The following is a 27,402-nucleotide window of genomic DNA, read 5'->3' on the forward strand; positions in this document are numbered from 1 at the left end:
TGGTGGTATTCAAGAATCTGACAACACAGATTTCCATTTGCACACCACACATTTCAGTGAAAATCAAAAGAGATGTCTCTGGCTTTCAAATGCGGAATGGTTCTGTTCTTCCTGCCTGACCATAGCTATGAAATGTAGTATCACTATGTAAGCAATTAAATGAAATATTTCTTACCTTCCAGTATATGGCTCCCAAAATAAAGCCCATAAGAAGAGACAACAATGATGTCAGTGCTATGCTGATCCCTTGCAGGCTGGAGCTGCTAATGAAGCCAAGTGCCTCCTCTGTAATTACATTAGAAAAGACATATTTCTATCAGAAAATCTTCAGTGCAACACTATTAGCAAGAGCACTTTTATTCACCACCTATATAAGATCTTAAATAGCAGAACAGATACTTCAAAGCGACGTACACAAGGTGCACTTCATACAAAGTCTCACAGGAAATTTTTGACCACAAAGACACTTCTCCCATTTTGAAACACCTGTGTTGAATAGTTCCAGCACTAATTCTCTTCCTGGGCTTTTTGTCTGTTTGTTTGTTTGTTTGTTGTTTTGTTGTTTTTTTCCCCTCTCTTTCCTGCACTTCGGAGTTCTGGGTTTATCAATTTTTTAAAGGTTTTATTCTGTAACACGAAGTAATTCTTTGGAAGAACATGTATCTTTACGCATTTGCTTAAGTTCCATAAGACACTGAGTGCAAATAGACATTCTGCCTTGCCGCTAACGGATTACCAACACGAGGGCTCTAGAGAGAGGCTAGTTTAACAAAATAAGCCTGATTTCACTTCTGAAGTCTGTCTGGAAAGGTTTTGCTGACTTCAGTAAGATCAAGACCTTGTATCTTGAAATCTAGCTGTGTTATTTTGTTATAAACATTTCTTGATAGCTTTTTACATTTTATACAGAAGAGCTCCAATCTTAGTCTTTTACGTCCACAAGTATTTCCATTCCTGTCACATGCTGAGACTAGAATGTGGCCCTCCAGTTATTTAATTAAGAACAGGGTTAAAAAAGTCCTACAGAGTCACCCTGGGATCCACCTTCTGAAATGCAAAGTGAGCCACAGGAGCCTGCTATTTAAACACTATCCATCCAGTTTTGGTTCATTTCAAGATCTGGTGTCTGCAGCTCAAGTGGTGGATGTATTGTCAGATTACAGGAAAAGAACCAAACTAAGTACTGGAAAAAATGTAGGTGATTAGATACAGATGAAAATGGCCTGAAAGCACCAGAAATTTGTGCGACTCATGCAAACAGCAAATGTCTAAGCATGTACAGTATGAGATACTGGGTCAAGCAATGTGCATTTAGTACATTATTAAACAGCCTCTAAGAAAAAACTCTCTAGTGTAGAAAGGAGCATTCTCATAATTAACTAGTAGCTCATCTTCAACTCTCTGTGATTTTCCGGTTGACATTTTGCAAGTTTTTACATAAATGTTCTTTAAATGTTTTTATCTCTGAAATTCAGCTGTGTTTATAGAGTCACAGGCACAGACACAGCTAAAAAGTAATGCAACAAAAAGTCTGTATCTTATGTCCTTATATACTACATGTACCTCTGTATACCATACAAAACATGCAACCTCTAGGTTCTGACTAAGGGGCTTGAATTTTACATCTGATAGACTTGGTGCATGAAAAGGAAACATGGGTCAAGCAGAACAGATGCCCTTACCACAAAAGAAATCTGTCTACAGAGAAGGGAAAGATATCTAAGTTCTACAGAAGTGAACATCAGCTGAAGAAGAGAGGCTATCAATTGGTCCACCTCTGGCTGCTCAGACATTAAAATCAAGAGCAGAAATTAATTGGAGGGGTATATATTTTCTCCAACTGATTGTCCCAGATTATGCATGGAGGAGGTTGGCTTGCACAACTGACCTTCAAAAAAATCTGGACAATCTCAAATGGGGTACACCAAGCCTGAACAGCTCAAAAAAAGAAATTCCTTACATTATCTGAACTGTACTCTTAAACAAAAACTCTTACATTGTTCTTGTGCTCTAGTCAAGGAAAATGAAACACTGATTTGCCTAATACCATTAGTCATTCATCCCAGTGACAGACTGCTCAGTTAGACAACTGAATTATGGTCATGTTTTCTGGATTATGCCCTGAAAATTTCAGAAAAAAAATGGAAAACTGAAATAAAAAACAAAGGAAAAATTCTTCAGGTCATACAGAGCATAATTTATTTGATAACATGTTATAGAGGAGTGTATAACCTGAAAAATTCTCTGCCTTCTCTGCGATGCTGAGCAGCATGTCATGGCAAGCATGATGATTTTTACATAAACATCCAAAGAAATGCTCTGTATGCAGGGCAATCAGTGATAGTCTAGCACCCTAATTTTTACTATTATTTTTCACAAACTTCAGAGAGTCTTAGACAACAGAAGTGGTCCCTTTACAATGAAGTATCTAAAAGCCAAAAAAATCAGATTTCTGAGAAAATACCTCCAATGCAGATGTCTTCCTCAGCAGCTATGGAAAACTGACAGGAATTAATATTTAGCTTTCCATGTGGGGACCTGCAACCCAGGGAAAGAGCCTACATACAGTCAAACTGTCACACCATCCCCAGTCTATGTTTTAAAAATGACAACAGATTTTTTTTCCATAACTTGATAGTGTATGAATTAATCTGAAAGTTAAGTAACCCGTAACTACCTTGAAAAGCAAACAACAACAGATTATTTGATTTCACTTTCAAGTCCCGAAAAAGTCTCTTGAAAGATCTGGAAACAATGAAATGAGTCATAGTGGGTTTCTTCATGTGCATTTTATTTATGACAACATCTATGATGGAGCAGGTTGGACAATTTTCAGCCTGGGAAACCTCCCAGTGACCTGTGTCGTAATGAAGAAAAGGGAGATAAGGAAAGCAAGGTGGCTGCCAATAGCTTTCTATTTCTTCCACAGGGATGTTTTCCTCTATTAGAAACTTCAGAGCTTTACACAGAAAGATTTCTGTTCCCAGCAGTTGCAAAGGCAAAGTAGGAGAAGGAATAGGAGGAACCAGGTGTATCAGCAACTTTGTAAACTCCTTGGGCAACTCCAGAGGAACTACTGGCTTTGCAGTTAGTATACTATTCACTTAAACCAGACTCTTATCTAGCAAGGTGCAAAACAGGAGTGGAAGCAGGCCAGCATCCCTCAGAGATCTCACTCTCCATCGTGTGGAAAACTCCCTAAGGAAGCAAGCACATCTGATGTTGATTTATGTACAGTCTTTATGGGCATTGGGATGTTAAGCTGTGAACAAAATATATTTACATTAAAAGCCACTCAGCTACACAATAAAGCTATTGAGCTGCTCTCCACCTTGAGCCTTGTGTGTAGCTCTAGCAACCAATTATATTTCAAAGCACTGGCTCGATCTTTTGCTGTGTATGTCTCAAAGGATTTTTCAGTTTACCTCTGCTCAGCTTCAACACAATTACCACAAGATCTTATCTATAAAAATGCAGAGCAGCTTTCTCCTGTTCATTAGGGTTTTCCTTTCACTCTAAAGTTGGAACAAAGGCAACACCATGTGCATGAAGCTATGGGTGAATTGTTGTGCAATTACTGAATTAAACAATATTATTCTTTACTTAATTAAAAAAGAAGACCTTCTTCCTAGAAAGTTTTAGTTTAAGCTGTTAAGTACTGAATAATAAAGCTAAATTATTGTGATGAAATCATATGCAAAAACGGAAGAAAGTAAAACAAAGAACTTGTTATGAAAATACAAATAATTCCATGGTACTAAATTCAGAATTGTTAGTAACAGCTTGTAAGTTCAAGCTTTAATTACAGCAACATGAGATTCAACCGATGGGGAAAAAAGAGACTACTATTTATTGTTCAGTTGGAGATTAGAACTCAAGACTTCTTATTCTGACACTTGTCCTTTACATAGGAACAATCTCATCTGAATTCTCTAGATGAATCATAGTATAATGATTCAGAGAAATATCAGTAAGACCGGTACTTAAGCTGTTACTTGCAATTTAAGTTGGACTACAACCATGTAATATAAAGCAAAGAAAATAAACCAGCCTTAATAAATTGGTGGTGCTGGTGGTAGTGTTTTGATAATTTTGTGGGGGAAAAGATGGAATGGGAACACGTCCCAGATCTACATTCAATATTACTAGGATGAAAACAGGATTATTGCCATTCAAACAAATGAACAAACAAATGAACCCCAAACAGGATAATTATTCCATTTTACACTTAATTGGGGTAAGAATTTTGTTGTAGATTTAGTGAAGATTCTACTGTATTATAGTAGTTTAATTTTGTTGTGTAATAACAATGGAGTCATGAAATATGACTCTTTCCACAAATGTAGCAACAACATGAAAAAAACGTAATTTAGTTAATTTATATTATATACAATTTCTATTATAATTATTTCACAAATGATTTTATTAGATGATGCACTTCAGGTTTGTCTAAGTTGAATTTAGAATTAGGAGCAGTTCAAGTCATCTGACTTCACAGACATAATTAATAGACTCAAAATTCATTATTAATCTGGAAAGGTTCTTTTGCAAACAGTGAACGCTTCTAAATGGTCTAGAAACCATTAATTTTAAATTGCTCAATTTAAATCTGTTTAAAATAAAAGAGGTTCATTTAATAAAATATACAGAAGTAGTTTGTGCCAGAAAAGTTTTTCATGTTTCCCTCCTTCTCCAAATGCTTTCCTTTTTGCAACTGTGCTGAACAGCGGTGCTGTTCTGAGAATAGTACTGAAGCCAGCAGAGAGGTCCCCTGTGGTGGGGAGTTTTCACATGGTAAGCAATGATATTTATTCATTATTGTTGCTTTCAAGAAGGTAGGGATTAAGTAAAAGAGGAAACTTTACTCAGCAATAAAGCCAAGACAAAACTAAAATCAGTACTGAAGGGCATTTTCAGGGAGTAAAACAGAGATGCCAATAAAGATGCCACAGGTCCCTCCCTGTAAAAAACTCCAAACAGATACCTAAAGAGTACCCAGTCAGTATTCAATCTCCAAGCTAATGTAATTTAATCTGATTAGGGGTTCAAACTGTTCCCAGCCTCAGACATGCAGTCCTCATGTCATTGCTACATAAGGCTGTTAACTGATATCCAATTTTCCAATAAATTGCTTAAGAGAATGATAATCAGTTAAAGCACACCTGTACAGCATATGGCAAGCCAAGCAATTGCCTTAGCTTACTGCATTATTTTAATTAGTCTTTTTTTCCTGCTTCATTATCAGTTCCAGTTATAAAATAAGATTGATAGACCTGCTTCTGTACTCCCTTTCACAGTACAGACACAGGTGCCACACTCAGCTGTGCTCCCTGGCATCTCTCTCCTTTTACTTTACTGGTAAAACTCCTTTCATCTGAACTGCTCCTATAATCTATCTGGGGTTTTTTGGCTCCTTGATCCATTCCCATTCCTTCAGGCTGCAGCTAACTTTTCTGTCTCTAGCAGTGACAGCAAAAATTATCACATTCAGACCTGAGAGACAGATATGCACTCTGTAGCCCCCTCCTGGTACCTCATAATTGGCCCCAGTATCATCAGATTATTTGTAGTCAGCTCCTTGACCTCTTCGTGAGGAGTTTATGGCAGTGAGACTTCCATTTTCCAGAGAGGCCGGCTGGCAGCCAGAAGTTGAAAGCAGTTTTTGTTCCAGCCATGTACCCAGAGGGTTCTGGGAAATGATGACTCAAGACCTTCTCTTAATTAGAAAGCAATCAGGAAGGGCTACAAATCTGACAGCAACTGCTTGTCAACTAAGAGGTAGCAAGCATGGCTAAAAACCCAGAGAATAACTAGATTACACATTCCCAAGAAGCATGAGAAGAAACTCAATATTAGGCTGTCTCCTTGTCCATGTTTTCTTAAACACAAGGAGTACTGGCCACAGACTTCATCACACATTCAGTTAGCATGGATGCTTGTGAATTGAAAGGGTGAAATTATAAAAGAGATATATTTGTCATCCTGATGTGTCCAGGAAACGGGAACAAGGAAAACAACAGCATGGTTAAGCAGGAACCTCTAAGGAAAATCCCCTTCTTTTGTTCACAAGAGTATTTACTTTGTTTTATATGACGTCAGCAAAAGCTCCTGAAACTTAGCTGCTTCTCTTCGCCTCAGATTCCTATACCCCTTCTGACTTCATGAAGGGTAATGTAATGTAGAGGCTCTTACAGCAGCAGTTCTGTGCTCTCTTACATATCAGTGATCAATCATGTAGTACACTGACCAACTAGATGAGAAACACAGAGATGGACATGTCACAGAGAAGACTACAGCCTGCCAAAAGTGTAGCGACTTTGTCCTTGACCTCAGCCAAAAGCATGCTGACTGTGGAGCTGGCCCTGTTGTGACTAGAGCAAGCAAACAAGGGACTGTCTTCAGGTTTGGCGTCAAGCTTAGGATTGACAGTACTCTCAAAATGCAATGTATCGGCAAGCTCTTTGTCCATGTGGGTACCCTGGGCCCAGTTTAGTTCACCTATTCTGTTTGTTTGGAGCAACTTCCTTTTACGAGTTAAAATGAGGCATCTGGGACAGCCAAGTTTGCTGAGGCCATATGACTAGTGAGACCTCATGACAGCCAAAACGAAGAGACTTGCCCTCTCCAAATTGTAGAGAGCTGTCACATTATTGTAACTTGATAGCATCTCTAAATTTTGATTAGATAAGCTCATTGCATTTCAGCATGACAGCTGAGAACACATGGTACACCATCAGGCACAAGTAACTTCCCATTAATTTGCACAATTAATGACATTCTTTTCCTCTGAACTCTCATAACAACCAGCTACCAGAACAAAATGGAGACACATATTAATTCAATCACTTGTACTTACTGTTACTGCTAGTGTTACTGCCAATGCTGTCATTCCTAAGGGAGCTGGCAGCAACAGGAGGAAACAAAAATGTTTTTGTGACAGCGACTCTGGAATCTAAATAGAAAACGAGTGTGTCAGCATTGCGTAATGTAAAATACAGTTCCCCTTATATAAGATGATGGGCTGTAGGGCTACTCTGATGTGGGGCTGTTTTAAAAACCTGGGTACAGGGCTGTTTACAACGTTGATTAAGCCAAAAAAGGCAGTCTTATTAAAGGACAGATGTGTCTACACACTGAGCTGCTGCTGAATAGGTACTGTGGAAAAGCAATTGCCTTGAACAAGTTCTTAGGTTATGGAACTACTCTACTTCTAGTTACTACTGGTATAACTGTGCAACTGGATGCGTTGCACTAATTAAAAAGCTAGTAACTGTCACTAGAAAGAGTGAAAGAAAATACTTCCATTTACTGCAAGGGCAAGAATGAACTGCAGGATCTTGACTTGAGCTTGTTAAAATTTTTAAATGAAGTAAACATGGGCCTTTTCAAATATGGAGGTGACTTGAGGCTGCTGGAATTTACAACTTGTCCTAGCTTCCTATTTTTTCAGTAGTGCAATCTTAGGCTCTGCTACTGCCTTATAAGATTTAGAGCATTAATAGAAGATAAGAAGAACAATGCAAAAAGGTGATCCAGGATATATTTGGGATGAAAAGAAACAGAGCAGATTATTGTGAGGTTATTTGAATTTTATTAAGGAATGATGTCAATAGGTATGATGGCACTAGTTTTACTACCAGATAAAACTCAACTTGGAAATTAATACAATCTTTGGTGTTGGTAGCAATTTTAACTGGCAGTAAAAAGGAGACATGGAAGTACAGCATCAGATCATTAGCATCTCTGAAATCAAATGAAAAATCACCCATTTATATCTACTTAGATTCTGTTCCCCAAAATAAGGGCCATCTTACCATTCTCTGGCGTTTCTACTGTTGAAGGTAGAATGCAGTCATTCTTATCCAATATATCTGCAAACTCCTTGTAGACCTCAATGGTATTATTAAAGTGCCTAAAAAAATCCTCAGGAATGAAGCGACCTTCTTCATAAAGGTGACCATTTTCTTTTACAAAATCCTAGGGTAAAATACAGAGTTTAGCTGGAAAGAAGGTCAAGAGAGACACTCACTTCAAAACCTCAACAGATGATAAAAATATCCAAAGGTAACACAAGATAGTTTAAATTTTTAACCTGCAGAAGACCAAATTTGCTGTCTACAATCTTCATAAATCATACAAACCCTCTGATCTGAGGATTTCAAATTAGATTTGCAAATAGAAATAAATTATTAATATAGTGTTGGGAAATTGCCAAGGAATGAAAGGCAGCCTTCCATCCTACACTGAAAATGAAGACTTTTTTTTATTTATTTCCATCATTAAAAAAATTACCTCCATTTAATGTTATTTTGCAATGTTCCCCATGATCCTCTTAATCTGAACACAGGAACACAACACAATCATAGCTATTATCATAAAAGTACAAGGAACAGAATACAATAGTTGGGACACACTACTGCACAGAAGCAGTTTGAGATTCCTGATAATGTATCTAAAAATAAGAGCAGGACTATAAACAAGGAAGCCCACTTACTCTCTGAGGTCTAAAAGACAAGTGTGTTATGCCAGACTAAACAACAAGATTGAGGTCCACATTAAGACCATTGATGGTTATCTTATTTTTCTCTTTTCACCTGATTCTGGCTTTCATAACCACTGTTTCCTACGCCAGCAGGTCAAATTTGGCCTGGGGTTACTCTGTACTCCCAAGAAGGACGACAGTCATAAGAACGTAGTTTAAATATGTACTAAGGAAAACTTCCCACTTTTGGCTCCAAAATTATTTTGTGTTTAATGCTGAAAGTACTAGACCTAAGATCATTCTTCTCTGAGGAAATCAATAGCTGGTTGCTTCTCTGAATTACAGGATATTGAATTCTTCATTCTACAAAACAAAATTACTCTTCCCCAACCACATCCCAGATGAGTGCTTTGAGTCATCAGGACAAGAATAGAAAAGAAAAAAAGAGATATACATTGAAGACTGGACAGAATTCAGTTTGAAATGGACAGGAAGGGAATGTCTAAATGCCCTCAGCAATGTACTGCCAATGCAACAAGGTTACAAGCTTATGCTACTCTAAATGAGATTGAGTGGTTTGGTCCATTTAATTCATTCTGGATGTTAAAAAGGTTCAATTACAACAGCTAAGGACTTAATAGAAGTCAACATATATGGAAGATGAAATCCTTGCCCTAAAGAACATGGCAGATTTTGCCTATTTTGTTCAGTGGGACAATGTGTTTGACAACAGAACCGGTTAGAGCTGGATAAGGGATTACAAAGTTATTTTTTTCACCCCACAATTTTCACACAAGAGAATCAGACATCTCTTGATTGAGACTCCTGGAATCCTTCCAGCTGCTGTTAGAATCCAGAAATACATGGAAATGGGCTGATATTCCCTAGTCTTTGCTGTGTATTTGCATAGAAATGATCACTACACCATGATGAAGCTTTTGGAGCTTCACACAGTGGGATACATACTAAAAGTATATTAATAGTTTTGACTACATCATCTTTAAATTTACATTAGGATCACTAGCAAAATGAGTAATTTAAGCTGGATGCACAAGGAAGATTTCTGCCAGTTTCAAACAGACCAGAATGAATTATCTTAAAGATGAAGGTTACATTTTTGACTGACTGTATACAAGTCATTGTATATACTGTAATTCCTTGCAAGACATTTTCCTTTGACACAGGAGATAACGACTAGCCAACTCTAAGCACAGTGTACTCAATGCATTTCTAAACAAAGTAGGATTTCAGATGTACAGGAACATAAATGAGAACAAATCTGATGAAGCTTTGGACATTTTTAAGCAATTACTGAGTACTGTGCAACAGAATGTTCAAGTAAAAAAATCCAGCAAAAAAACCCAGAAACTCTGTATACGATTACCTTATTTTTATCAAAAGCCAGGCATGCCATAAGATCATTAATTATCCTTGTGAGATTATTGATGATTAAATAGTTGCTTAAAACATCAGACATATCTGAAATATCTGAAAATTTCTGGAGAAGACTATGTAGACTCCTTGAAAATTCAGGCACCATCAAATGCAACCAACAGTGACTAGGCTGTCAGGGGATGAAAAGAGAAACAAAGAGGCAGATTAAATATCAGACTTTTGCAAAAACTGGTTAAGCAGCTCAATGTGCAAAAGTAGATTAGAATGTTCTTTCAAATTCAAATTATCTTGAAAGTCTAAATTAAAATCTGTCTTCTTTAGTGTGGCCAACTTTCTCTTCAGTCCTTTTGGTAAATTTTCTGTTCTCACTGATACAGACATATTTATGCTTGTCTGTTAAAAGCCATCCCTCCATTAAATTCTTAACGAATACTAAGCATCAGTCTGTTGAGAATTTGAGCCTTGGGACATACTACTACTAACTCTAGTCCATGCTTTCATTAACCTATTTATTTTTAAAAAATAACTACTGCTTTAACAATTTTATCCAGACTTTCTTTAAACCAATCTCAGTTTTCATTTTATTACTGCTACCATACATGACTCAGTTAACCTCAAAGATCCTTGATTTAAATGTCTTCCAAGGAAGGTTTCTGTAGATGTTTTGCATGAAATCCATTTATGCTGTTATCCACCTTTGAAAGAGTTAGCTTGGTTAACTTCTTCTCTTCAGCTTTTCCACATGATGCCATTCCTCAGAACAGATTCCAGATCTGAAAACTCTTCCTGAGTTTTTGCCAACAAAAGGGTTCTGCACAGCCCATGGTGGTATCTGCCATGTCTGTGCCGCTGGAAGACAGTTCAAATCCTCTCACTGACACCTATGCAATTAGTTTGCAGACAAAGTTTGTACAGCTGTTCGTGTAATTGAAACCTGGTCATTCATCTTGCTTCCTTAAAGGGAGTCGTTAACTCCTTTTACTTAGATTTACACACAGTCCTCACCTAAACAAAAAAGCCACCCAGCCCAGAAAACCCCCTAACTTGATACAATCAGCAGAAGTACAGGTAATGCATTAGTCACACTGCAACATGTACCTGGAAGTCCCTCTCTAATAAAAGCTGAATTTTTAATGTTAAATGTTATGGGAACATATTCCACATGTGAAGCTATTTTTTTCAATGGTTAAAAAAGTCTCAGGGTCACTAAACCCTGCTGGACACAAAGATCGTGGCCAAGCACCTCCTAAGTACTCTCAGAATTACTTAAACCAGTTACCAATTGCTGCCAGCGGATGGGCAGCATCCACTAAATCCATCCACTCCACCTTGTGCAAACACACAGTAAATGTTTGGCTGATGTACCTGCTTCTAGACTTCATCTCATTTTACTATTTTTTTGCAATAAACCTTCATACAGATCCTTTATTCAATAATTTTTTGTCCCTACTACTACCAATATCACCACTTGGCAACCAATTACTTTCTTGGTGATGCAGGTGGTGCTCTGCCTGGCTGTATAATGTTTTTGATGAAGAGAAACATACTTAATGCTTTTGAAGACTACCCAGACTATTAAGCTCCCAGGCCTAAAGAGCCAAATGTAAATACATTGCTCAGCTTCACCTGACTTTTCACTTTTGTGTACAACTCTTTCACACACAGACAACAAGTTGTAAGTCAATTATTATCACCTTCTGTAATTGTGAAATGGATGGTGTTTGCCTTGATCCTGCCTCCCTTTTTCCCTTCAAGCACAACAACCAGAGAGGAGAGGCAGAAGCAAATAAATCAGAGAAAGCTTCTTGAAACACACTCCATTCCAGCAGCACACATTGTGCCATGTCCCAGTGCCCTCATGAGACAGACAACGCATTTTCCTCTGCTTTGGTATAGGAACACAGAGCTCCTGTGCTTCACTGAGCTGCAAAATAGGAAACCCTTTTCCTCTGAGGTTTTGTGGGTGTGCATTCTTCTCTGGCAGGGACTAGCAAAAGCTTGATGCTTCTTTAGTGAGCATTTGGTGATTTCAGCAGGGAGTCTATTTTGTTACTCCCATGGTTTAGCATGTGTGTAGGAGTCTCCTCTGACTGAACCATTCTGACCTACAAAGCTGCATTTAACGAGAGCTTGAAATTTTCTTTTCAGTAGTATCAAGCTGCGCGATCACTTGCTAGCTCCATACATACCAAACACAGGGATGAAACTGCTGAAACTGAGAAATGTGATGCTGCTTGCAAGGAGAAATGGAGGTTTAAAATCTGGTTTTTTGTGTGTAAACTTTGACTAAGATTCATATTTTAGGGCAGCGGCAAACCTGAGTTCCCTTGTGCTTCCAGGTAGACCTAGTTTAGCTTTTTCTTTCTACACCTATCTAAAGTTTATCTCCTCTTCTGCGTTCAGCCCCTGCTGCTGTCATCTTTTCCTTTTTACCCTTCAGGTTAGACTACACAGTTCACTCTATGCTAAAATACTTTTAAAGCCACTCAGCTGCCTTGAGCTAGTGCATAATGTAACAACCCTTCTGTTTAATGGATCAGGTCAGTCTGTTCCTGTTACATGCACTACACTGGCTTCCCATCTGCTTTGTATTCACCCTGCCTTCCTACCTTTAGTCATCTACATTTGAGACTTGCTACCTTGGGTACATTTTCCACTTTATGCACGCACTGAAGATCTATTGAAAAAAACTGCAGAACGCTGTTTCAGTCCTTTCAGAGCTGAACAAAGGGCATTCACCTTATGCAGAGCTGTGTTTCCCAGCTTGCAGGGACCTTGCAGAACCCAGAGCCAGCCTTTGCTCTGTTATGTGTAAAACAACCTGAAATCCCCAGAGAGGAATTTGGCAAAGTGGGATGTGAATACCACTGAATACTTCCTCATGTGAAGGCATGTGGCCAAGAGCTACACCTTCCATCACCATCACTGAAAGTGGCATTTGAACAAAGGCAATATGGAAATCCCAGCTCTGAACTTCTTCCTATTTATTTCTTGGCTGCTCATTGTAAACATGAACTGGATCTAAGTTTCTGGATATGATGCAGCAAGATGACATGGCATTCAAACTATAGAAGAGAAACTGTGCTGGCAGCCAAAACCGAACCATGGAGCAAGGTAAGAGTTAAGCAGTGAAAATGACCACGACTCATCGCTGAAGCAGGCTCCTTGGCCTTATTCATCTGTGCAGTGCCAACCTCCCCAGGAGCACACCAGAGGGAACAGCCCCAATCCAACCCAGCTCTCACCCATTAGCTGCTAAGCTCATCCTGGAGGATAGGGACCAGCACTCAGGCTACAGCTGTCCTCCACAGACATAAATCTCGTCACATCAGGCACCAAACCCACTGAATTTCAAAAAGCATCACAGCCAGGGGATGCTGGCAGCCAGTCTTACTTCCCTATTCTCTGGATATTGGCTATTTTCAGGAACTGAATTTTTTTGCATTAGCTTTAATTATATTATATAGGCTCTAGTATCTGACTTCCATGGTATTTTTTGTGCAGTTTTTATGTCTAAGTAATCAAGTTTAAACTGGGTTTTCTAAAGTACTCTAAGTTTTAGTAAAAGCCTCAAGCTTCCAATAAAACTCAAGAACACTGCCAGATCTGCCATAATACTTTGTAACATCATAGCTCAGGGCCCTTATAATCTCACATCCTTCTTTTCCTCCAGCCATCTTCTTCTTCAGGACTGAGAGAATGCTTTTTCTAGTATTGTTCTCCAATATCAGTAAGGAATTTTGCTAGATTTGGTACGATGTTGTAGGATAGAATGCGGTTTTGTGCGTATCACACACAAATTGGATTTTCATAACGAAAACTTTGTGCAGACACAAACCCAGCTTCTTACATCTACCAGATGATTTCCAGTAACTGATGAATGTGTACAATGATTCATTCTTAAGAAGACAGGCATGATATTGTTCAGTTTAACTGACAAACTAGTCCTTTTCTTACTTTTTTTTCTTTCCTTAAAACAATATAGTGCAATATAGCATGAAAAGTTTTAGCAGAATAGGCAACAAGGTATGAAAATGTTTTTAATACAAAACACTACAAATTTTTAAAGAGTATATAATGCTTATTTGAAAATATCACTATGTATTATAACATGGGATTATATAGAAAGAATAACACAAAGCATGTTTGAATGAAATGCCCTTAGTTTCTACCAGTCTTTAGTTACTGACAGTACCATTTGCTGAATTTAGGGTTCTCTTTATTGGCTACTCAGTATTTGTTATGCTTTAATGGCACTTCCACTGGCTTATGTTCCACTTCAGTATGTTCAAAAGCACAACTAGAAGGAAACTACTTCTTTAGGAAAACAACAATTTTCAGCTGACACGATGAAGTGACAACATAGCTTGAAATATTCCAGGAAAAAAAAAAAAACCTGTTAAAAAATTTAGCGTGAAGAAACATTTTTCTAAGATACCTGCAATTAAACAGGTTTTAAGTGACTGCAGGAATCCCTCTACATTTCTTTTAAATGAGTATTTGTGAAGTGTATGTAAAGTGAAATAGCCATTATTTAACTGTAACCTACTAAGCCATAGGACAACGTAAAAAATGTTACAGCCATCACTGGTTCCAGTGGGCTATTTTATTGTCATTAACTTAGAGTGGTTGTACATACCAGACTATCCATCTTCGGGACATATTTAAGGGTTATCATATAATCATTTGGGAGATTTCCAACCTACAATAAACAGATAATAAAAAAGTTATTACTGACTACACGAAGTAAGACTTAATTTCATCACAGTATTCAATGAAATCTATCAAATATGTGACACACATTTCCAGAACCTACCAGGTGCAAAAGCTTACATACTCAAGTTCCTTTCAAAATGCTACTAACTTATTTGCTCACAAGTGAAGCATCTTTCCACACCTCTGTAACATTCCCAAAACCTATCTGATCATGTTCAATGCTAAGAATTCCCAGCAAAATAAAAGTCAGTACAGCGGTGAGGAGAAGTGATCTGAGGTTATTCGCTACTGCAGAAACTCCACTGCATTTTAATCTTTTAATGGCGTATCTTGAAGTGTTTATGTGACAATTTCTACATAACCCCAACCACTTCAAACCATAAAGGACCTGGTAGTCTCTAAGTCTTTTTCCTTCAAATAATTTCCAACTTCAGCAAGTACTTGAATCTAAAGAAATGCTTACCTGCTTTGTGCTCAGTTACGTACCAGGTCAGAAAAACACTTGAGCACAATTTTAACTTTGAAGCTGTGCTTCTTACTAATGATGAGCAATACAATTATATCATAGCAATGTGCTGGGGCAAAGGAGGGCTTCTACACACGTAAGACGAGTGCAGCTTTGCAGATGTGGGTGAGTACGGGGTGTGCTGAAGCAAGGACAAGGAGTGGAAGGGCTCTCACTGAATTATACAACGCAATATGCTACAAATGGAATCCAACACTACCATGAGATGTGTTTATTAGCCTGGTGAATGTGCTGAGTGGGGAGATGAAGAGGGAGATGCTGCCATGATCTGCAATCTCTTGAAGTACTTTTTTCAAAAGGTTTACCAATACTATGATGTCCAGTGATACAGCAAATCTATTTTCTTTTGTATCAGTGAAAAATACAATTGATATTTGTATCCTAGTTTGCAATCCATTTAGTCAAAAGACAATAAGCACATAAATAATTCCTTTGGTGAACCAGAATCTATACTTTGTTCAGCAAAGCATTTCTACTTCTTCAGGTTAAAGATCATCCTGTTATGGCTGCTTTTGATTCTGCTGCTATAGCAACCAGCACATGAATTTCTTTTTTCCTGTGCATTTTTTAGGTAGTATTTTGTTTGTCACAACAGAATGTTTTATTTGTTAATTGAAAATTAGTTTCAATTAAAAATTAATACAGCAATTTCAAAATGCTATGGTTCTGGAAATGATCAAGGACAATACTTACATACAGTCAGTCACTAGTGAATTCCAAACATTTTTTTTTTACACCATGGGCTGAGCCACAATCTTTCAGTTCAATGACATCTAGCTTTCTCCTACAGCTTTAAAAAGCAATTTTACACAACTGATCCTGGTAAATTCCTTTCCATGGATCAAATTTATTTTTTATTTTTAGACTTACATATTCTCAAAGCAGCAGTAGCACAGGTGCCATTAAAATTCTCTGTATCAATTTCCATTTACCTGGAATTCGGGGGAGTTGATTCAAGATGCTATAAATACTAGAAATATTGTAGTATTACATTTGTTCTTTCTTTAGAGCATCTGATCCATTCTAAATTCTCATCCACAAGTTTTTTTATATTTTTCCTTCTTCTAAAGAGCATCTTGACATCACAACACATTAATAAGTAATCATTCTTTTCCAGCTACCTTTGCATGCCCGGAGAGGTAGGATTAGCAGCACTTCAAGCAGCAAAGATAGTGAATATGGTACTTTATGTGCAAAGTTTCCCATACTCTATAGGAATTCAATATTTAGCAATGTCAGCAAAAGTACTGTTCTTTAAGAAAGGTCACTGGAAGATTAAATTTGTTCCAAATCAATGAACACTACAAGAACTGATATGCATTATGTATACAATCTACTTTACCAGCATCAGAGCCTGTCAAGCACTTTCACGCACAGTTAAAAAAATGTAACTGTCCAAGAGCTCTTACAGCTTCTCAGACAAAGCCAGAGAATACATCTCAGCCCCAGTCATTTTTCTCCTTGACAGACTGTGAATCAGAAAAGATCTTTTCAAATTTACTACTAAAAATGAAGACCACTGGGGGGTAGGGTGTCAAACACAAAATATATGTCCTGCCTCAAGACTAAACAACTTGTTAAAGCTTTATTGATTAAGCTCCACATGCCAGATGCTCTGCTGATGGTAAACGATGGAGCTCAGTCAAAGAGAGGGAGTTATATTTGTCTCCCAGTTGGACTTCCCAACTCATGCACAGAAAACAGGGTAGAGTAAGGCTTAAGGATATGTTTGTACTAAATCTCTGCATTTTATACTCTCTTCCTTTCCTGAAATTAATCTTGACATTTCATCGAATCACAGAATAGTGGAGTTCCTCAGGGGTCGGTGCTGGGACCGGTGCTGTTTAATATTTTCATCAATGACCTGGATGAGGGAACTGAGTGCACCCTCAGCAAGTTTGCTGATGACACAAAACTGGGAGGAGTGGCTGACACACCAGAAGGCTGTGCTGCCATTCAGCGAGACCTGGACAGGCTGGAGAGTTGGGTGGGGAGAAACTTGATGAAATTTAACAAGGGCAAGTGTAGAGTCTTGCATCTGGGGAAGAACAACCCCATGTACCAGTACAGGTTGGGGGGTGACCTGCTGGAAAGTAGTGAAGGGGAAAGGGACCTGGGGGTCCTGGTGGATAGGAGGATGACCATGAGCCAGCAATGTGCTCTTGTGGCCAAGAAGGCAAATGGCATCTTAGGGTGCATTAGAAAGGGAGTGGTTAGTAGGTCAAGAGAGGTTCTCCTCCCCCTCTACTCAGCCTTGGTGAGGCCGCATCTGGAATATTGCGTCCAGTTCTGGGCCCCTCTGTTCAAGAAGGACAGGGAATTGCTTGAAGGAGTCCAGCGCAGAGCCACAAAGATGATTAAGGGAGTGGAACATCTCCCTTATGAGGAGAGGCTGAGGGAGCTGGGTCTCTTTAGCTTGCAAAAGAGGAGACTGAGGGGTGACCTCATCAATGTTTACAAATATGTGAAGGGTAGGTGTCAGGATGATGGAGCTAGGCTTTTTTCAGTGATATCCAGTGATAGGACAAGGGGCAATGGGTGTAAACTGGAGCATAGGAAGTTCCACGTTAACATCAGGAAGAACTTCTTTACTGTAAGAGTGACAGAGCACTGGAACAGGTTGCCCAGGGGGGTTGTGGAGTCTCCTACACTGGAGATATTCAAGGCCCGCCTGGACAAGTTCCTGTGTGATGTACTGTAGGTTACCCTGCTCTTGCAGGGGGGTTGGACTAGATGATCTTTTGAGGTCCCTTCCAACCCTTGGGATTCTGTGATTCCGTGATTCTGTGAATAGTTAGGGTTGGAAAGGACTTTAAGATCATCTAGTTCCAGCCACCCAAGACTATGATCCAAAACTAACCCCTTGATTTTCAACTGCTGAAATGATCCTGAAAGAAGACTCTGCATCCTCACACTCAGTGTGGGTGCCTGACTGCTGCAGCTCCCAACAAGAAGCAGATAAGAACAGGGCTCTGAGTTACGTGAGTGAAGTGGAATGGAAAGTGACCGTCCTGTGAAACTCCCTGAGTCCTGGAATGGCCTTTTTGATTCCTGTAATCAACTTCTTAAGTACAGTGACAAATTTGGGGGCAACGAAACACCTGCTTGCAGGTCTTGCCTTGGTTTAGACAAAAGTAACAGTTCTGATGATTATAGAGAATGTCAACTGATAATCTTGGAAAGTAATGTATAGAGCTAAAAGAATCCTGCATTGCAATTAAAATGCCACAAAAAGTTTCTCTGATTTAATGGGGGGGAGGTGTGGCTGTAGAAAGCATACCAGGCTCAGAGAGGAGCTGAAGAACAGGGAATCTAGACTTATGTTTTTAAATCCATATAAAACTACCATGAAGTGCTGTATTCCCAGTTGTAACAAAATCTTAGACTTGGAAATATAACATATATACAGAGGTCTGAATATTTAATACAGCACTGTTAACATTGCATAACCCAAATATACTTTTAAAGTATGCTCATGGTCACATAGGGAGAGAAAAGAGGGATGTTGTAAAAGCTATCTGGGTTCTGTAGGCTAGTTTTCCATTGGAAGAGCAAAACATAAAAGAGATGACCGATCTCTGCAGTCAAGCACTTTGAAACGAGAGCAGTTGCTCTTGGGAATTCTCTTTATTGTGACTATTCTGAAAATTTTAAGGAAACAAGCATAGATATCATTATTTTTTTTACACAGATCAAGGATAAAGTTAATAAAAGTAAAAATCGGTGATATCTTATGTACTCTTAGGCATATGATAGGAAAAAACACACTTTTACTTTGGCTACCATTTCCACCTCCCACTTCTCTCTTCGTGATTCTCATTTTCTTACTCTTTAATACCTCTGCATCTCCCTTCTTTGCACCCTTGGCTTTTCTTCAGGAGCTTCCACTTTCTGTCCATCATCTCTGCAATCTACTCTATCTCATTTGCTAATGAAGCAGTTAATAAAATCCTCATCGTTTGGCTTAAGACAGCATGTTAACAATTTCCGTTCACACTTCTTACAGCCATAGTGGCAGATCATTTGCAGGATAACAACACTGGATCATTTTTTATAACCCCTTCAGTTATGAGAGTTAGATCCATTAAAAAATAAAAATAAAATGTTGCAGAGTGTAAAGTACACATTTACAGCAAAAATGCAATGTGAAGGCAAAGTGTTTGAAACCACATGTCTTGAACAAGCAACCTGGTTGGTAATTGCTGACTATTGTTTGGGCATCCAACACTCAGAAGAAAAAAAATGGCTTTAGAGAAGTAGATCATGGGAGAAGAGGTATCTTAGATTTTGTTAATGGATGAAACTGAAATATGTAGATACATACTGAACAGCTCAGTGAATATTCTACTTGTGTGTTCAGTGAAAATTCTACTTAGATGTAGGTTTGATCATATTTAACAAATGTATATACAATAGATTCCTAATTCTTATGCAAAATCAGAGTCATAATTACAGTAATGCAGCTTTCTGCTGACTTACTGTGCTGAAAAGAACAATGGGGACAGGCTTTATTGACAGGTGCTGCAATTACAGCTTCATAATACAGAACATTTGTTCATCAAGTAATGTGCTTCCCTCCAGATATCTTCATTAAAAAAAGAAGCAGGAGTTCAAGTAATTAGTAATGCAGGGTGAATAATCTCTAAATACTTTCATTCTCTATAGGTATGGAATTATGCTCTTTTAAAGTTCTCACTATTAAAAAACAACCCCCCCAAAAAGGATTGTTCAATTGTTCTTTGCTTCTTCAAATAATTTTACTTAGGACACATTCTTCACATGACAAAATTATAAAGATTTGAATAAATTTAATCTTACAGAAAATACAAAAAAGTTATTTTTCTGTATGAACAGACCAGTGTGCTTTGGTCCAAGGGCTCAGAAACCTTATTGTTATTGAATCTGCTCTTGCTTTCCAATTCTGGCTTCTGGTATGAGACTAGGATGGTGCTAGTGAAAATCCAGATTAACACCACTGAAAACAAGTTACGCTTGTACATCTGTCCTCAATTTACTATTCAACACAAAGTTGATTAGGCAAATGACCCACATTTTCAAGCACTGCACAGCATGCCTTATTTATTCACTGATAGCTTAGGCTTAAGTCGACATCTCTGATCTATATTCACAGAAAGTGTTGACTGACGCATTTTCTTCTCATCTTACAATACAGTCCAGCAGAACACAACCATAGCAATGCTCAGGTTTTTTTTATCAGTGACATAGGAAGTTCACAGTATTTGGAACAAGAAGCCCGGGACCAAATAAATGAAGGCTAGGTTGTATCAAGCTACATGCAAAAGAGCTTGGTAGGGAATTCTAGCACTTCTTTGCAAGCCGTAGGTGAGCTTCAGGAGAGGTAGGGAAGAACAGAGTAGGAAAAAGAAAGAAGAGGGACATGAATTCATGCTGCAAATTTTAGCATAAGATAGGAAGAGGATTAAAATCTTCCTGGAGTTCATCAAGGAGCATCCTTCCTACAGCCATGAACAGCATTAACAGATACTATGGAAATAATGAGGAGAAGTTAGGACAAGAGGGCAAACTCACCATGTGGTAAAACATCACAGACAGTGTTAATAGTGCCTTTGAAGACAAAACCAAGAAGCTTGTCATTGATAATGGAACAAAGGAGGAAGAGCTTGAAGGAAGTAAGTAGAAGATACAAGAAACAAATTAACAGACAGAAGGACAAAATTACAGAAGTTGAAGCCAGAAAAAGATTTTTTCAGTGGACTGGATTTTTATCTACCAAGAATTTGGAAGAAAAGTTAATTTATATAGACAGAGAGCTACAAAACTGATTTTTCCTGTTATGACAGGAAAAACAATGGAGGTTTTAAAAGTGAGCTTACAAGGGTCTGTTAAGTGTCAAGAGCCAAAATGGACACCTTTGTTATAGACCTTAATGGCTGAAGAGAGATAGTGACACACCTTTACAGGGAGGAGAAAAGGCCAAGGGAAGACTAACATTTTGAGGAGATAAAGAGATGATAATCTGCCTCAGTGGAGGATTCAGGCCATACTGAATCTAAGCTGATGTCTGAGCATTTGTGATGAGACAGGAGGAAGAGGTGCCAATATCCTAAATTAAATGATGGGTCGTGTAGTACAGCTGAACAACTAGTTATTGCACACAGATAAGTGACTATACTCACGACTGGGAACAAAAGGGTTTAAAAGAACATGACAGTGAGGCCAAGAATAAAGCCTTTAGAAATAACTGTCATACCGCTCTCAACACAGCTTGTGGGTAACATCACAAAAACTATAGGCAATAACTGTATGCGTAACACCGACTTCTGCAAAAAACTGTCAACATTACAATTTGTTCTCAGTGTGAAAGGGGAGGACATTTATTAAAGACATTATGTCCTACTGGCTCAAACTCTGTGGATCAGCAGAGAAATAGAATTTTTAAAGGCCATAGGATCAATAAAGAACCCAACCACTTATGTGCGTTATATCTAATTCTGACGTTGCATGTCATCGGAATTCAATCAGTGTATTTTGTTTACAAAAAGCAAAAGTAGTAGAAAAACTTCTATAGTAATTTACGAGAGCTGAGCTATATTTTCAAGCAGCATCATGCTGGAGTCCCTATTACATGTACTACTGCTCCCTATAGCATTAAAAAACATACTTTTTAGTAATGTGATCAGTCAATATTCTCTGTGAATTTCATCCTTCTTGTATTCAGTCAGCTGATGATATTTTGTTTTAAAAGTACTTTGAACCTTTTTTATTATTAGTTTTTGTAATGGTACAGCATTTCAAAAGAGAAAGACCAATTTGCAATACAGTTAGTTTAATATAACCCAAGGTTTTCACACTAAATGTAACACACTAAACTTATTTCCATGGTTTTCTTTTTAATTTTCAAGTGGCTTTATAGAAATTATTTCCACAAATAATAACAGACAGGCAAGAGAGGGATACAGACTTTCCTAAAAACATTCTCAGATGCACAACTCAAAGCAGAGAGAATCCAGGTACCTGGGCTTTATATTATCTGCATCTCTCTGTTATTTCTCCAACTCAAAATATCTTTGAACTTGCTAGTTAACTTTATCCAAATTTTGCATTTGGTAGAGAGATCTGAAAGGTATGAGTGCAAGTCAGGAGAAGGACAGTACAGCACCTGTGCTGAGCAGTGGCTGGAGGAGCTCAGCCCTACACTACTCTGCTCAGGCTTGGCAGCAGAACCACAGTACAACTTGGACACTTGGCAGAGGTTTTCTATGAGGAAAAGCAGCACATACACCAAGCGGTTGCCGCACAAAGTCCTTCCAGCCCAGCCAGCAGCCCAAGCAAAACGGGATATAAATCCAGCAAGCACTCAAAACATTGCTTAGGTAGGTAGGCATCATGCTAGGGAGCATGGGAGGGAACTAAGAGGGGATGTGGAGGAGAGTGTGGGTATGGAAACATAGTGCTGCAAGGACTATGTGCAAGAACTGCAGTTGCTGGACCAGTCTGGAGGAAGATGCAGGAACAAAATATCGAAAGGTTTCTTTCCTAATTTATCTTAAAAGCAAAGTGTGATTACTCAAGCTGCAGATTTTTGTCATCTGCAGTTACACATTCTTGAAGTTTAAAGTGTACTAAAAGTAAAAGTAAAGCATTTGTTCTAAGGACACATAACTGACAACAAGTTATTGCTAGTGTTATATTAGACAATTCCATCAGCCCTCACAAAAGTTCTTTTGTTCTGTCATGCTTTCAACAGGTTTAAATCAAAGCTTAATAGTCTTTCAAGAAATTAAATATTATCTTGAATAAACATGCCAATAGTTCAGAATTCTGCCTCTGGGAACTAATGTAAAGCACTAAGTATTTGAGTAGGAATATAGAGCATCCCCAGAGATTTATACTATATACCAATGCATATAACGATGCCCAAAGAAAACAAGTTGAGAACACTGCACTGGCAGCAAATGCAAGAAACTTCAAATTAAGTGTTTGAGTGTTTGGTAGTATGAATGCTGGTATTGCAACTGTTTTTCCATAAAGAAACCACACTTCTCAGCTGAAGTAGATGCAGATATACTTGTATATATTGAATATACCTGTATACACTTGTAGATGAAGGTATACTTTTTAAGTGTTCAGTATATATTATTTCTTAAAAACTTTGGTGTTAGATCCTTCACTGCTGCAAGTTAGCATAATCACTGACTTCATGGGAGGTAAGTACCAACTAACTTCACAAAAGGAGATATAGTTTTTCAGGTTAAAGCAGCGCTCAATTAAGTAAAAAATAAAATGTACTTAAATGAATTCAGTTCCTATATGAAGCCATGAGTCCTTTAGACTTAAACTTCTAGGTACAGCAAGTAGAGAGAGAAACACATAATGAGTGTAGCCCACTCACACCTAAAGACTGTAAGTGCTGTTCAATTGTTATTGCCTTGATTGCTACTATGATGTCTGGTATCATTCTATTTTTATATAAGGCACAAGTTTCCTATATACCAAAGGTAAAAACTTCCAGTTCATTTCAGATGTGTTTGCCACCAGTGTGCTCCATGCAAATCAGTAACACAAAGACAATAATCTTTCATCTGCATGGGAATCAATCTAAACCCAGACAATGTTTGACAAAATCAAGACTTCTGACAATTTGCATGGAAGTTTGGAGGGAGGAAAACACATACGTATATACACTCTACCTTGGTCAAGAAGGTCACCTCTTTAATGAACTCTGACACTATTCGCCAGTCTCTGCCATAAAGGTTTTGATTTTGATCATGTGATAGACATTGTTTTTTTTTAATATTGCCCTGTTTCTAATATAGATTTTCTAACTTTGCTTAAAAATACAAGTACCATTAGTCACTAATTATTATTTAACATAAAGAATCATTTTAAATAAAAGCTACTTACCAGTTTTGTAATGTCATTCACATCATCTGTCACTGGATTCCCGCAGGAACTCTGGGCTTTGACAAGAGGATTAAGTAGGAGCAGTTGAAGACAAAAGCAAGTGATAATCCAAGTCTATTTAGTAAAAAAAAAAACAACAAAAAAATCAAACCAACAAACAAACACAAAGAGAAACAAGAAACCCCAAGTAAGCAATCTCCAAATGTGAAGTAACAACAGATAGCAGTAGTGCTTTTCGTACAGGAACTCTAGATGCAACAATACTCTTCATCTTTCATGAGAATGTACTCGTACCACTATTATATAATCTTCTTGGCTCCTCCACAGAAATTCACTTACTTGATCTTTTCCGGAAGCAAGTACCTTTAGAGTAATAATGGAAAACCTGGTATTGAGCTATGAGATTACTTGTGCAGGATCCTACTTAGGTGAGTTTCTGCGACATCTACAGATACCAAAGAAGAAAAAGTGACCAACTTTCCAATATTCTTCATCATCACCATAAAGCTAATTAAACACTTGCCATCCACCTGATAAGGTATCTGATAAACCTCCGCTTCTAATGTGATAATGGTTGATAAGGAACAAAATGATACCTGACCATAGCAAGATAAAAAGAGAAAGTTCATAATCACAGCCATTATATTCGAGTACTTAAACTGCAAGCAAAACCACAACTGGATTCTTCCCAAATACTGACATCTCAAGAAGCAATATGATGTATTTTCTCTAAGTGACGTGCCTTGGCCTCTTAGGAGTGGCAGCTTAGCTTTGGCATTACATTCCCCTCCTAAATCCTATTTGGAACTGCAATGTACTCTACTCACACAGGCTTGAGAGACTCTGCCAGAAGAGCACCAGATAACTAGCCATGATGCACCTGGGTGTCTCCTTGGCTACACTGACTGAAGTTCCTCGCCTTCTGTTGTTCCTTGTGCTTCACTGGTTTCCCACAGAGCCCCATGCCAAGTTTAAGCTGCAGATCTTAATTTCCAGAATGTTAAAGCATTTAAGTTATGGATAATCAAAAGTTGCCTCGGGTTGTGAAGCTTTTTGTGCCAGCTGACTGAAGCTGTCAGGAAGAGCTGATGACGGTGTACACTTACTGCAAGTATGGAATTTGCCTGTGCAGGCTCCTGAGTCTCCATGAGAGAAGGACTGAGACCAGAATTTGTTTTTGCACAAACCCAGATGCATCTCAGCCCCATCTACAGGTAGAGAGCTCCTTTCTCCAGCCTTACCTTCAAACACTACCCAGCCTTTCAACTTAACACCAAAGTACATCAAACAACATAAACAAAGCTCTCTAGGAAAGCAGAGAGAGAAAATCACAGATTTAAAAGATTACCATTACACTAACCTAGAGGGGCTAAGGAAGTATGATGATAAAGATTGCTCACAAGTTACATAAACATGATGGAACAGTGCCAGGCACTTTACCTAGAGCTGTTACATGACAAGTAAACCTCTTGTAGCTCTTAAACCCACATTTATCTTATATCTCAAGTAAAACTGGTCTTTTGCTTTCTTAGAATATGTCTTTCTGACTCATGTCACTGATAGAGAGGGACTTTTTACAAGGACATGTAGTTACATGACGAGGGCTAATAGCTTTAAACTGAGAGAGGGTGGATTTAGGTTGGATATTATGAAGAAATTCTTCACTGTCAGGCTCATGAGGCACTGGCACAAGTTTCCCAGAGAAGCTGTAGTTGCCCCATCCCTGGCAGTGTTCAATGCCATGTTGGATGGGGCTTGAAGCAACCTGGTGTACTGGAAGCTGTCCCTGCCTGTGGTAGGGGGGTTGATCTTTAAGGACCTTTCCAACCCAAACCAGTTTATGATTCTATGATTTAGGTAGAACCAGTGTGGGCAGTTGCTGGAAGAAACAATTCAGCCTCCCCTGCTACCTCTTGCAATGGCACTGGTGAGATCGTTTAACCAGCTGTTGCAGGCAGGCAACTTACTTTTTTCTTTCCCCTGTGCCATTTTTTCAGGCTTTTTGATCAGACTAGTCTTCTGATCCAGGTAACTGAGACAGCAGAAATGCTCCGTTACAGATGGGACAAGCCAGGACTGCTTATTTCAGAGGAGCTTGCGCTCAGCTTTCCTTGCACTGTACCCTCAGACACCACAGGATCATGCAGATGGATAGAACTTCTTTCATGCAAAGAAACTGAAAATATTCCAAGCAAGGTAGACATTTAATATGCAGGATGTCTTCTTAGAATGCCTCTTGCTTCAACATAAGTAGCATTTAGAAATACTTTTAATATCTGTACAAATAATTTGTGAAGAATTGAGAATAAGTACTTGAAGTTAGGTACTTAGTTTTTCTTACAAAACCTCTGTGTCTTATGCTGTACAAAGTTCTGCAGTTATATGAACAATTCAAGCTCTGGGGAGACACAATGAAGATGCTACTAGTCTCTGAAAGGATCTTTGAGAGCTCCTTGCAGTATATAAGTGCTCAAAGTTGAACTCAAAGAACTAGCTTTAGGTGGTCAGAGACACATCTCCCTTGCCTCACATAAGTTCTAGAATCACAGAGGAAACCAAAGGGGACCTCAAGTTAACAGACTACTTCCTCACTGCAATTTTTTAAATGAAATTGTTATAAAAAAAAGGCAAGAAGTTAATGACAACCAGCTCCGAAATGGACTAACTATAATGCTTTCAAGAACTGAAAAAAGAGTAGTTCTACCTTCAGTGTTACACAGTACACTAGCAGCTACACTCACTAACAGGACGTTTCCCTGATGTGTTCTTTGGAGATGGAGTCCATGACAGAAATCCCCAATTTCTTTGTTGGGTTCCTCAATATTGAATAGTAAAGGAATATGGATCTGATCACTGACTTGTGTCACTGTCATAGAATGATATTCAACCTAACAGTCTAATAATCAAAAAACTAACAGAACTGGAAACACCTTTTTTTTTTTTTGCCAGATCAAGTGAATAATATGAATAAAAACAGCACCACACTCCAAATAAAACCAGAACTAAGACACATCTTGTCAGTCTTCACAGTTCTGGATTTAAAGAAAATCCATGAAGCTTAAAATCATGAAGCTTGAAATCACTACACATTTTATAATTATGCAAATCAGCAATAATACACTTTTTTTCCCTATGTAGACAGTGATTTAAAAGCACAGTAATTTTATAACTGCTATTAAAAACAAATGCTTTGTAAATTTTGAGATTATTTGAGGTTCTTTTTGCTTATTTGTTCCGTATGTCATCCAACAGGAACTGAAAATCTGCAAAATACTGCTAGTTTCAACATGCCTATTATCCAAAATCTTTTAATTATTTGCACTTACAAAATATTTATATTACACATGCCTACAGGCACATTGTATGTCAGGACTGTATAGATCAAAGAGCTAAGCAA

The 27,402-nt window shown here is 38.2% G+C and overlaps 1 protein-coding gene across 3 annotated transcripts in view; it reads right to left on the reverse strand.

The window, feature by feature from the left end:
• The window catches only part of KITLG (KIT ligand), a 57,011-nt gene that overhangs the window by 7,124 nt on the left and 22,485 nt on the right, over positions 1 to 27,402 (reverse strand). Inside the window, exons 2-7 of one of the 3 annotated variants that reach the window (XM_065669903.1) lie at positions 24,006 to 24,119; positions 14,517 to 14,579; positions 9,867 to 10,046; positions 7,815 to 7,977; positions 6,857 to 6,952; positions 176 to 285 (exon numbers count right to left, since the gene is read on the reverse strand). In XM_065669903.1, coding sequence (XP_065525975.1) covers positions 176 to 285; positions 6,857 to 6,952; positions 7,815 to 7,977; positions 9,867 to 10,046; positions 14,517 to 14,579; positions 24,006 to 24,119 — 726 coding nt within the window. The remainder of the gene's footprint in view (positions 1 to 175; positions 286 to 6,856; positions 6,953 to 7,814; positions 7,978 to 9,866; positions 10,047 to 14,516; positions 14,580 to 24,005; positions 24,120 to 27,402) is intronic. The other 2 variants (XM_065669913.1, XM_065669922.1) reach the window with 2 other exon arrangements.

Source organism: Lathamus discolor, chromosome 1, assembly GCF_037157495.1.
Source record: "Lathamus discolor isolate bLatDis1 chromosome 1, bLatDis1.hap1, whole genome shotgun sequence".
NCBI classification, from domain to species: Eukaryota; Metazoa; Chordata; class Aves; order Psittaciformes; family Psittacidae; genus Lathamus; species Lathamus discolor.